This window comes from Rissa tridactyla, unplaced genomic scaffold, assembly GCF_028500815.1.
Source record: "Rissa tridactyla isolate bRisTri1 unplaced genomic scaffold, bRisTri1.patW.cur.20221130 scaffold_737, whole genome shotgun sequence".
Classification (NCBI taxonomy): domain Eukaryota; kingdom Metazoa; phylum Chordata; class Aves; order Charadriiformes; family Laridae; genus Rissa; species Rissa tridactyla.
The window spans coordinates 12999-24678 of NW_026529953.1; the positions used below are offsets into that span (position 1 = coordinate 12999).

Here is an 11680-nt window from a genome sequence, read left to right on the forward strand (position 1 = left end):
GGGGCAGGGGCCGGTTGTGGGGCCGGTTGTGGGGCAGGTTATGGGGCAGGGGCCGGTTGTGGGGCCGGTTGTGGGACAGGGGCCGGTTGTGGGGCAGGCTATGGATCAGGGGCCGGTTGTGGGGCAGGCTGTGGGGGAGGGGCCGGTTGTGGGGTAGGCTGTGGGGCAGGGGCCGGTTGTGGGGCTGGTTGTGGGGCAGGTTATGGGGCAGGTTATGGGTCAGGGGCCGGTTGTGGGGCAGGCTATGGGGCAGGGGCCAGTTGTGGGGCCGGTTGTGGGGCAGGGGCCGGTTGTGGGGCAGGCTATGGGGCAGGCTATGGGTCAGGGGCTGGTTGTGGGGCAGGTTATGGGGCAGGGGCTGGTTGTGGGGCCGGTTGTGGGGCCAGTTGTGGGGCAGGGGCCGGTTGTGGGGTAGGCTGTGGGGCAGGCTATGGGGCAGGGGCCGGTTGTGGGGCAGGCTGTGGGGCCGGTTGTGGGGCCGGTTGTGGGGCAGAGGCCGGTTGTGGGGCAGGCTGTGGGGCAGGGGGCCGGTTGTGGGGCCGGTTATGGGTCAGGGGCCGGTTGTGGGGCAGGCTGTGGGGCAGGGGCCGGTTGTGGGGGCCGGTTTGTGGGGCAGAGGCCGGCTGTGGGGCAGGCTGTGGGGCAGGCTATGGGTCAGGGGCCGGTTGTGGGGCAGGCTGTGGGGCAGGGGCCGGTTGTGGGGCAGGCTATGGGGCCGGTTGTGGGGCCGGTTGTGGGGCAGAGGCCGGTTGTGGGGCAGGCTGTGGGGCAGGGGCCGGTTGTGGGGCCGGTTATGGGTCAGGGGCCGGTTGTGGGGCAGGCTGTGGGGCAGGGGCCGGTTGTGGGGCCGGTTATGGGTCAGGGGCCGGTTGTGGGGCAGGGGCCGGTTGTGGGACAGGCTATGGGGCAGGCTATGGGTCAGGGGCTGGTTGTGGGGCAGGTTATGGGGCAGGGGCTGGTTGTGGGGCCGGTTGTGGGGCCAGTTGTGGGGCAGGGGCCGGTTGTGGGGTAGGCTGTGGGGCAGGCTATGGGGCAGGGGCCGGTTGTGGGGGCAGGCTGTGGGGCAGGGGCCGGTTGTGGGGCCGGTTGTGGGGCCGGTTGTGGGGCAGAGGCTGGCTGTGGGGCAGGCTGTGGGGCAGGCTATGGGTCAGGGGCCGGTTGTGGGGCAGGCTGTGGGGCAGGGGCCGGTTGTGGGGCAGGCTATGGGGCCGGTTGTGGGGCCGGTTGTGGGGCAGAGGCCGGTTGTGGGGCAGGCTGTGGGGCAGGGGCCGGTTGTGGGGCCGGTTATGGGTCAGGGGCCGGTTGTGGGGCAGGCTGTGGGGCAGGGGCCGGTTGTGGGGCCGGTTGTGGGGCAGGGGCCGGTTGTGGGTCAGGGGCCGGTTGTGGGGCAGGCTATGGGTCAGGGGCCGGTTGTGGGGCCGGTTGTGGGGCAGGGGCCGGTTGTGGGGCAGGCTGTGGGGCAGGCTGTGGGTCAGGGGCCGGTTTTGTGGGGGGCAGGCTGTGGGGCAGGGGCCGGTTGTGGGGCCGGGGCCGGTCCCGGGTCTCACCCGGCAGCAGCGGCTCCTCCTCCGCCATGGCTGACAGGTCACGTGACCGCGCCCCCACGTGACCGCCCCGCGCCCCCACGTGACCCCCGCACCGTCACGTGACACCGTCGCCTCCCCTCACGTGACCCCCACCGGCGCATGCGCGGGGGGACCCGCCGCCATTTTGTGACCCCCCTCTTTCCCCCCTCAGGCCGCCATTTTGTCCCCCTCCCCCTTCTCCCCTCCGCCCGCCATTTCTCGCCCCCCCCTTCGCCCCCCTCAGGCCGCCATTTCCCTCCTCCCCCTTTCCCCTCAGGCCGTTTGTCCCCCCCTCTCCATTTTCTCCCCTCAGGCCGCCATTTGTGCCCCCCCCGCTTCCCCTCAGCCCCCCCCCGCGTCGCCTCAGGCCGCCATGGCGCTGGTCTCCGCCGACTCCCGCATCGCGGAGCTGCTGGGGGAGCTGCACCAGCTCATCAAACAGACGCAGGTAGCGGGGTTGAGGTGTGGGGGGGGAAGCCCCTAAAGACCCCCTCGGTGCGTGTTTGTGCGTGTTTGTGGGCGTTCTCCACCCCCCCCCCCCCCTCCCCTCACCGCCGTTTCCCCTCAGGAGGAGCGCTCCCGCAGCGAGCACAACCTGGTCAACATCCAAAAAACCCACGAGCGGATGCAGACGGAGAACAAGAGTGAGGGGGGCCGGGACACACCGTGGGGGGGGGGGGGGTTGGGGGGATGTGGGGGACCCCCCCCGGTCCCCTCCTCACCCCCCCCATCTCCCCCCCAGTCTCCCCCTATTACCGGACCAAGCTGCGGGGGCTCTACACCACCGCCAAGGCCGACGCTGAGGCCGAGTGCAAGTAGGCTTTTCATCTTCTGTGACCCAAAATGCCCGTTTCATAGCCCAAAAGCGCCCTTCGGTGACCCAAAATGCCCCCTTTGTAGTCCAGACTCGCCCTTCTGTGGCCCCGAATACCCTTTCTGTGAGCCAAAATGCCTTTTGTGGCCCAAAATCGCCCCTTTGTAGCCCAGAATCGCCTTTCTGTGGCCCAAATGCCACTGTTGTGGCCCAAAATCACCCCTGTTGTGGCCCAAAATGGCCCTTTTGTAGCTCAGAATCTCCTTTTGGTGACCGAAAATGCTCCTTTGGTGGCCTAAAATAGCCCTTTTGTAGCTCAAAACTGCCCCTTTGGGGCCCAAAATGCACCGCTTGTAGCCAAAATCACCCTTTTGTGGCCCCAAATGCCGCTTCTGTGACCCAAAATGCCCTTTTTGTAGCCCAGAATCTCCTTTTGGTGACCCAAAATGCTCGTGTTGTGGCCCTAAATGCCCCTTTTGTGGCCCAGAATCGCCCTTCTGTGGCCCCAAATGTCCATTGTGGCTCAAAACCACCCTTTTGTGACCCAAAATGCCGCTTCTGTAGCCCAAAATTGCCCTTCCATTGCCCCAAACGCTGCTGTTGTGGCCCGAAATTGCACTTTTGTGGCCCAAAATGTGCCTTTTGTAGCCAAAATCACCCTTTTGTGGCCCCAAATACCCCTTGTGTGACCCAAAATGCCCCTTTTGTAGCCCAAAATCGCCCTTCTGTTGCCCCAAACGCTGCTGTGGTGGCCCAAAATCTCTGTTTTGTAGCCCAAAATTGCCCTTTTGTTGGCCCCAAATGCCACTCCTGTGGCCCAAAATTGCCCTTTTGTAGCCCAAAATCGCCTTTTTGTGACCCAAAATGCCCCTTTTTTAGCACAAAATTGTGTTTCTGTGCCCCAAAATAGCTTTTTTGTCACCTAAAATGATCTTATTGTGGCCCGTAATCCCCTTGTTGTGACCCAAATTTGCTTTTTTTCCCCGTAAATTCCCCATTTCCCACCCCAGATCCCCTTTTTAACCAAAATTCCATCTTTTTAAGCTCTAAAACTTTCTTTTTAGTCCTGAATCCCCGTTTTTGATCCCCAAATCCCCATTTCCCCCCCCCAAAATCCCCGTGTCCCCCTTTTAAATGTCCGTTTTTCTTCAAAACTCCTTGTTTTTTAGTATCCAAACGCCCCTTTTTAATTCTCATTTTCCTTTTTTAACTAAAACCTTTAATTTTTAACATTGAGTTTTCCCATTTTGATGCAAAATTTACGTTTGGTGCTTCACAAATGTTTATTTTTAATCTCAAATTTCCAATTTTAACCCCGAACCCGCCCGTCTTGATCCCAAGTTCTGATTTTTAACCTGATTTTTTATTTATTTTCCTGTTTTTGAGGGAAATTTGGGTTTTATTAATTAATTTCTATGCCTAAATCCCCATTTTTAACCCCAAAACCCCCTTCTTTCTCTCCCGAATCGCCCTTTTTCCACCTAAATCCCCATTTTTAGCCCCAAGGTTCTAATTTTTGCCTTCAAATATTTAATTTTAAGGCAAAATTTCTACGTTTTGATTTGAAATTCTTGTTTTTAATAATTGATTTTTTTTTTATTAAAGCGTTGGTTTTTGAGGGGAAAAAACGTGTTTATTGCCCCAAGTCTCCCCCTTTTTTGCCATAAATCCCCCCTTTTTCACCCCCAAAACCCCACTTTCCCCCCAGACGCCTCCTTAAGAACCCCCAAATCTCACTTTCACCCCCAAAATCCCATTTTTACTTCCCAAATTTTCATCTTTCGTGCAAAATTGTCATTTTTTTTGTTGACAAATTCAAATTTTTGTCCAAATCGCTGTTTTTTTTAATCCCCCCAGGTCCCCCTTTCCCTGCCAAAAGTCTCCATTTTTGTCCCCAAATCGCCATTTCCAGCTTCCAAATCTCCCTTTTTCGCCCTCAAATCCCCCTTTTTCGCCCCAAAATCCCCCTTCTTCCCCCCAAAATCCGCCTTTCCCCCCTAAAATTGCCTTTTTAATAAAAAAGCTCTTTTATTAGTTCCGAAAACCTCATTTTTCCACCACAAAATCCTCATTCCACCCCCAAATCCCCGTTTTTTAGCAAAAAATTCCCATTTACAATTTAAAAAGTGTTCCGTTTTTTGCTAAAATCCCGCTTTTTCTCCCCAAATCCGCATTTTAACACAAAATCCCGTTTATTAATCCCAAACCCCCTTTTTACCCTCCCAAACACCTTTTTGACCCCAAAAGGTTGATTTGCGAGTTACAAAATTTCCCTTTTTCCCCCCCAAAAACCCCTCTTTTAATACAAAGCTCCCCATAAATTAGCCCCAAAATCCACCTTTTTCACCCCAAAATCCCCATTTTGCCTCTTGAACCCCATTTTTAACGCAGGGAAAACCTCATTTATTTCCCCCCAAAACCCCCGTTTCCCCCCTAAAAAAAAACATTTCCTCCCCCCCAAACCCCCCGTTTTCACCCCAAACTCCCCTTTTGACCTCCAAACTCTCCGTTTTTAACCAATTTTGCTATTTTTCGCAGCATTTTGCGTAAAGCGCTGGACAAAATCGCCGAGATCAAGTCCCTCCTGGAGGAACGTCGCATCGGTACCGGCCCCCCCCCACCCCCAAAACTGGGGGGTTTAACCCCAAAACGAAGCGGGGGTGGCCCCTCTGGGACGGGGGGGGGCCCTTCCTGAAACTTTACGTTTTTGTTAGCGGCCAAAATCGCGGGGATTTACAGCGAAGCGGAGCCGCCGCGGAAGACGATGCGCCGGGGGGTGCTGATGACGCTGCTCCAGCAGTCGGCCATGACGCTGCCCCTCTGGATCGGCAAACCCGGCGAGAAGTGAGGCCTTTTTGGGGGGGAAAACGGGCGATTTTGGGGTTCCTCGAGAAACTTGGGGGTTGCAGCCCCTCGGGGAGGGGAAACGGGGCAAAATCGGGTTTTTTTAGGGGGTGGAATTGGGATTTTTTGAGGTGAAATTGGGGGTTTTCGGGGGCATCTCACGGGGGTTTTGGTGGGATCAAAGGGAGTTTCTGGGGGTCTGAGGGGGATTTTGGGGTAAAAACGGGCGATTTTGGGGTTCCTCGAGAAACTTGGGCGTTTACAGCCCCTCGGGGAGGGGAAATGGGGCGAAATCAGGTTTTTTTAGGGGTGGAATTAGGTTTTTTTGAGGTGAAATTGGGGGTTTTGGGGGGATCTCACAGGGGTTTTGGTGGGATCTAGGGTATAAGGGAAGGTTTTGGGGGTCTGAGGGATGTTTTGGGGTGAAAATGGGCAATTTTGGGGTTCCTCGAGAAACTTCGGCGTTTACAGCCCCTCGGGGAGGGGAAATGGGGCGAAATCGGGTTTTTTTAGGGGTGGAATTAGGTTTTTTTGAGGTGAAATTGGGGGTTTTGGGGGGATCTCACAGGGGTTTTGGTGGGATCTAGGGTATAAGGGAAGGTTTTGGGGGTCTGAGGGACGTTTTGGGGTGAAAATGGGCAATTTTGGGGTTCCTGAGAAACTTGGAGGTTTGCAGCCCCTCGGGGAGGGGGAAACGGGGGCGAAATCGGGGTTTTTTTAGGGGTGGAATTGGTTTTTTTTGAGGTGAAATTGGGGGTTTTCGGGGGCATCTCACAGGGGTTTTGGTGGGATCAAAGGGAGGTTTTGGGGGTCTGAGGGGAATTTTGAGGTGAAAACAGGCGATTTTGGGGTTCCTCGAGAAACTTGGGCATTTGCAGCCCCTCGGGGAGGGGAAATGGGGCAAAATTTGGTTTTTTTAGGGGTGGAATTGTTTTTTTTTTGAGGCGAAATTGGGGGTTTTGGGGGCATCTCACAGGGGTTTTGGCAGGATCCAGGGTATAATGGAAGCTTTTGGGGGTCTGAGGGGAATTTTGGGGTGAAAGAGCGATTTTGGGGTTTCTCGAGAAATTTGGGCATTTGCAGCCCCTCGGGGAGGGGAAATGGGGCAAAATTGGGTTTTTTTAGGGGTGAAATTGGTGGGTTTTGGGGTGAAATTGGGGTTTTGGGGGGCATCTCACAGGGGTTTTGGTGGGATCAAAGGGAGTTTCTGGGGGTCTGAGGGGGATTTTGGGGTAAAAACGGGTGATTTGGGGGTTTCTTGATAAATTTGGGGGTTTCTAGCTGCTTGGGGAGGGGAAATGGGGCGAAATTGGGTTTTTTTAGGGCTGACATTAGAAGGTTTTGAGGTGAAATTGGGGTTTTGGGGGGGATTTGTGGGATAAAGGAAGTTTTGGGGGGTCTGAGGGGGATTTTGGGGTGAAAATGGGCGACTTTGTCGTCCTTGGAGAAACTTGGGGTTTTCCAGCCCTTTGTGGAGGGGAAATGGGGCAAAACTGGGGGGGTTTTAGGGGGCGAAATTTGGGGGTTTTGAGGTGAAATCGAGGGTTTTGGGGGGGGGGATCTCACAGGAGTTTTGGCGGGATCGGGGGGATAAAGGGGAGTTTTGGGGTAAAACGGGGCTGTTTTGGGGTTCCCCACGGCATTTGGGGCTTCCCACCCCCCTCTCGGGGGAGGGAAATGGGGTGAAACGGGGGGGGTTTTGGGGTGAAAGAAGGTTTTTTTTGGGGGGGGGGGGGAGGCGGGTCTCAGGGTGGGTTTTGGGGGGGTCGTCGTCCCCCCCGGGGCGGGCCATTTTGTCCCCCGGGGGCGGCCATTTTGAGGCAGGGAGATGGGGGGGTTTGGGGCACGGGGGGGTGGATTTTGGGGTCCCCCCTGATTTGGGGGGGTGCTCCCGCCCCCCCCAGACCCCCCCCCCCCCTCTGCGGGGGCGGGGTGCCAGCGGCCGGCGACTACGTGGCCCGACCCGGGGGACAAAGTGGCCGCTCGGGTGAAGGCGCTGGAAGGGGACGAGCAATGGATCCTGGCCGAGGTCGTCAGCTACAGCCACGCCGCCAACAAGTGAGACCCCAAAAACCCCTTTATTCACCCCAAAATCCACCCCCCTCCAGCACCCCCAAATCCCCCTGTGCCCCCAAATCCCCCCCAAAACGGCTCCAAAACCCTCCCAAAGTGCCCCGAAATCACCCCCTTGTGCCCCAAAATACACCCTGAGGCACCTCCCTGGGGCCCGGAAAGGCACGAAATTACTCCAAAATCCCCTCAAATCACCCCAAAACGTGCCCGGAAATACCTCCCCCACCCCAAAATTCCCCTCGTGCCTCAAAAGTGGCTGAAAACACACACCCCCCCTCCCCCCCCCCCCCCCACAAAAAAAACCCATGTAAATCGCCCCAAAATACGCTTTGGAATAGTGCTCTGGGCCCCAAAATAAGCTAAAAATGACCCAAAATATTCCCCCCCCCGGCCCCCAAATCCCCCCAGATCCCCCCAAAAGAGACCCGGAAATACCCCCCCACCCCCCCAAATTCATGTGTGTGTCCCCCCCCCCCCAATTTCAGCGTTTTCCCCCCCCCATTTTTGGGCTTCCCCCCCTCCCCCCCCCCCCCCCCAAATTTCGCGTTTCCCCCCCAAAACCTCCCAATTTTGGCCTCTTCCCCCCAACCCCCCCCTTTTTTTTGCCCCTTCCCCCCCCCCCCCCAATTTTATCTCTCCCCCCCCAATTTTGGGGTCCCCCCTCATTTTTACCCCCCCCCAAGCTCCCCAATTTCATATCCCCCCCCCAAAACTCCCCAGTTTTGGGGTTCCCCCCCCATCTTTCTGCCCCAAAACGCCCCTTTTTTTGCCCCCCCCCGTTTGTGTTCCCCCCCCCCCCCCCCAGTTTTCACATCCCCCCCCCAACCCCCCAATTTTGGGCTTCCCCCCCCATTTTTCCCCCCAAACCCCCCTTTTTTTTTACCCCTTTCCCCCCACAACACCCCAATTTTGTGCCCCCCCCCCATTTTTCCCCCCCAATTTTGGGTTTTTCCCCCCAAACCCCCCTTTTTTTTTTTTATTCCTTCCCCCCCAACCCCCTAATTTTGTGCCCCCACCCCCCTCAACTTCATATTTCCCCCCCCAATTTTGGGGTCCCCCCCATTTTGGCCCCCCCCCAGTTTCATGTCTCCGTCCCCCCCCTTTTTCCTCCCTTAATTTTGGGCTTTTCCCCCCATTTTTCCCCCCAAACCCTCCTTTTTTTTTTATCGCTTCCCCCCCCCCCCCAACCCCCCATTTTTCCCCCCCAATTTTGGGTTTTTCCCCCCCCAAACCCCCCTTTTTTTTAACCCCTTCCCCCCCCACCCCCTAATTTTGTGCTCCCCCCATTCCCCCCCCCCCAACTTCATATTTTCCCTCTCAATTTTGGGGTCCCCCCCATTTTGGCCCCCCCCAGCCCCCCCAATTTCATGTCCCCCCCCCCCATTTTTTCCGCCCTAATTTTGGGCTTTTTCCCCCAAATCCCCCTTTTTTTAACTCCTTCCCCCCCCCAACCCCCCGATTCTGTGCCCCCCCCCCCGATTTCATATTTCCCCCCCAATTTGCCCCCCCCCAGTTTCATGTCCCCGTCCCCCCCTTTTCCCCCCCTTAATTTTGGGCTTTCCCCCCCATTTTTCCCCCCAAACCTTCCTTTTTTTTTATGTCTTCCCACCCCAAACCCCCATTTTCCCCCCAACCCCCCCAATTTTGTGCCCCCCCCCCCCCTTCCCCCCCCCCCCGGTTTCATCTTTTCCCCCCCCCCCCAGGTACGAAGTGGACGACATCGACGAAGAAGGCAAAGAGTAAGTGACCCCAAAACCCCCCAAAACCCCCCCCAAAACGTGGCAGTGTGTGTGCGTGGGGGGGTGTCTCTTTGCAGTGACACCCCCCCCGCCCTTTTTTTGTGCCCCCCCCCTCCCCCCCCCAGGCGGCACACGCTGAGCCGGCGCCGCATCATCCCCCTCCCCCAGTGGAAAACCAACCCCGAGACCGACCCCGAGGCCCTTTTCACCAAAGACCAGCTGGTTTTGGCCCTTTACCCCCAAACCACCTGCTTCTAACCGCGCCCTCATCCACGCCCCCCCCCCCAGCGGGTGAGTGCCCCCCCCCCGCGACCCCCCCACCCCCCCCCCCCGAACCCCCCCCAAACCCCCCCTTCCCCTCCCCCAGCGGGTGAGTACCCCCCCCCCCGCGACCCCCCCCCACCCCCCTCACCCCCCCGTGACCCCCCTTAACCCCCCCCCCAGCGGGTGAGTGCCGCCCCCCCGCGACCCCCCCACCCCCCCTCACCCCCCTTATCCCACCCCCAGTGGGTGATTCTGACCCCCCCCCCCCCCCCCCAGCGGGTGAGTGTGACCCCCCCACAACACCCCCTCACCCCCCCCCTTCCCCCCCTCCAGCGGATGAGTGTGACCCCCCCGGAACCCCCCCTCCCCCCCCAGTGGGTGATTCTGACCCCCCCCCCCCCCAGCGGGTGAGTGCGACCCCCCCACGACCCTCCCTCACCCCCCCTTACCCCCCCCCCAGTGGGTGATTCTGACCCCCCCCAAAACCCCCTCCCCCTGCAGGTGAGTGTGACCCCCCCACGACCCCCCCTCACCCCCCCTTCCCCCCCCCCTCCAGCGGGTGAGTGTGACCCCCCCGGAACCCCCCCCCCAGTGGGTGATTCCGACCCCCCCCCCCCACCCCCCCCTTCCCCCCCACAGTGGATGTTTCCGACCCCCCCGAACCCCACCCTTCCCCCACAGCGGGTGAGTGTGACCCCCCCCCACGACCCCCCCTCGTCCCCCCCTCACCCCCCCCCCCCCCAGCGGGTGAGTGCGAGCCCCCCAGTCCGCCCCCCCAGTTGGTCCCAGTGCCCCCCACAGTTGGTTCTAGTGCCTCCCCCCCCTTGTGCTCAGTGCCCCCCAGATCCCCCCCCCCAGTGGGTCCCAGTGGCTCTTAGTCCCCCCCCCGAGTTGGTCCTAGTCCCCCCCCAGTGGCTCCCAGTGCCCCCCCAGTGGCTCCCACTGTCCCCCCCGTTGGTCCCAGTCCCCCCCAGTCCCCCCCCCAGCAGGTCCCAGTCCCCCCAGTGGGTCCCAGTGGCTCTCAGTCCCCCCCGCAGTTGGTCCCCGTGCCCCCCCAGTGAGTCCCAGTCCCCCCCCAGTCCCCCTCAAGCGGCTCCCAGTGCCCCCCAGTGCCCCCCCCAGCGGCTCCCAGTGCCCCCCAGTACCCCCCGTGCCCCCCCCAGCCGCAGGACGACTACTCGGTGCTGTTCGAGGACACGTCCTACGCCGACGGCTACTCGCCCCCCCTCAACGTGGCCCAGCGCTACGTGGTGGCCTGTCGGGAGAGCAAGAAGAAGTGAGCGGGGGGGGGGAGGGGGGCAAAGATGGAGGGGGCGGGGCCAAGGAGAGGGGGCGGGGCCACGGAGGAAGGGGGGCAAAGATAGAGGGGGTGGGGCGAAGGAGGAAGAGGGCGGGGCCAGGGGAGGGGTGCGGGGCCAAGGAGAAAGGGGGCGGGGCCAAGGAGAGCTGGGGGAAGAGGGGGCGGGGCCAAGGAGGAAGAGGGTGGGGCCAGAGGAGAGGGGGCAGGGCCACGGGAGGGGAGGGGCAAAGATGGGGCGGGGCCAAAGAGAAAGGGCGGGGCAAAGATGGAGGGGGCGGGGCCAAGGAGCAAGAGGGCGGGGCCACGGAGAGGGGGCGGGGCCACGGGGGGTAAAGGTGGGGCGGGGCCAAGGAGAAAGGGCGTGGCCATGGAGAGAGGGGGGACAAAGAGGGGGCGGGGCCACGGAGAAGGGGGGGGCAAAGATGGAGGGGGCGGGGCCAGGGGAGGGGGGGGTAAGGGAGCAAGGGGGCGGGGCTCAGCACTATATAAGCCAATAGGGAGGCAAGGGGGCGGAGCCACGGGGGGGCAAAGAGGGGGGCGGGGCCACGGAGAAAGAGGGTGGGGCCACGGAGAGAGGGGGCGGGGCTGGGGGGGGCAAGGAGCAAGGGGGCGGGGGCTCAGCCCCATATAAGGCAATAGGGAGGCAAGGGGGGCGGAGCTAAAGGGGGAAGGGGCGGGGGCAAGGAGGGAGGGGGCGGGGCTTAGCCCATTATAGGGAAACAACCAAGGGGGCGTGGTCAGGGGAAAGGGGGGCGGGGCCAACGAGAACTGGGCGGGGCTAAAGAAGCCCCCCCCCTTTATATGGGGAAGGGGACAGGAGGGGGCGGGGCTAAAATGAAGGGGGCGGGGGCTGAACGGCTGAGGGGGGGTGGGTGGAGGCGAGGGGGTGGGGCTTGAAGAGGAAGGGGCGGGGCCTTGGGGGAGGGGCGTGAGGAAATGGCGGCGCTGATGTCACTCTGGGGGAGGGGCCTCCCCTAAAAAAACCAAAAAGGCTCTTTATTGTCAATAAATTAATTAAAAACTGTAATTAAATGCACCCGGGGGGGCGGAGCCACTCTCTGGCTCCGCCCCCCCGGCCGGC

General features: G+C 60.2%; 1 protein-coding gene across 1 annotated transcript; it reads left to right on the forward strand.

Moving 5' to 3' along the window:
• Window positions 1-1853: 1853 nt before the first annotated feature.
• Window positions 1854-10597, forward strand: SGF29 (SAGA complex associated factor 29; the record flags this gene model as incomplete). Its single annotated transcript, XM_054187788.1, has 9 exons — window positions 1854-2013; window positions 2134-2209; window positions 2308-2380; window positions 4918-4982; window positions 5094-5223; window positions 7131-7281; window positions 9000-9035; window positions 9161-9330; window positions 10469-10597. Coding segments are annotated over exons 1-9 (905 nt in total), but the record flags the coding sequence as incomplete, so codon positions are not given.
• Window positions 10598-11680: the final 1083 nt, after the last annotated feature.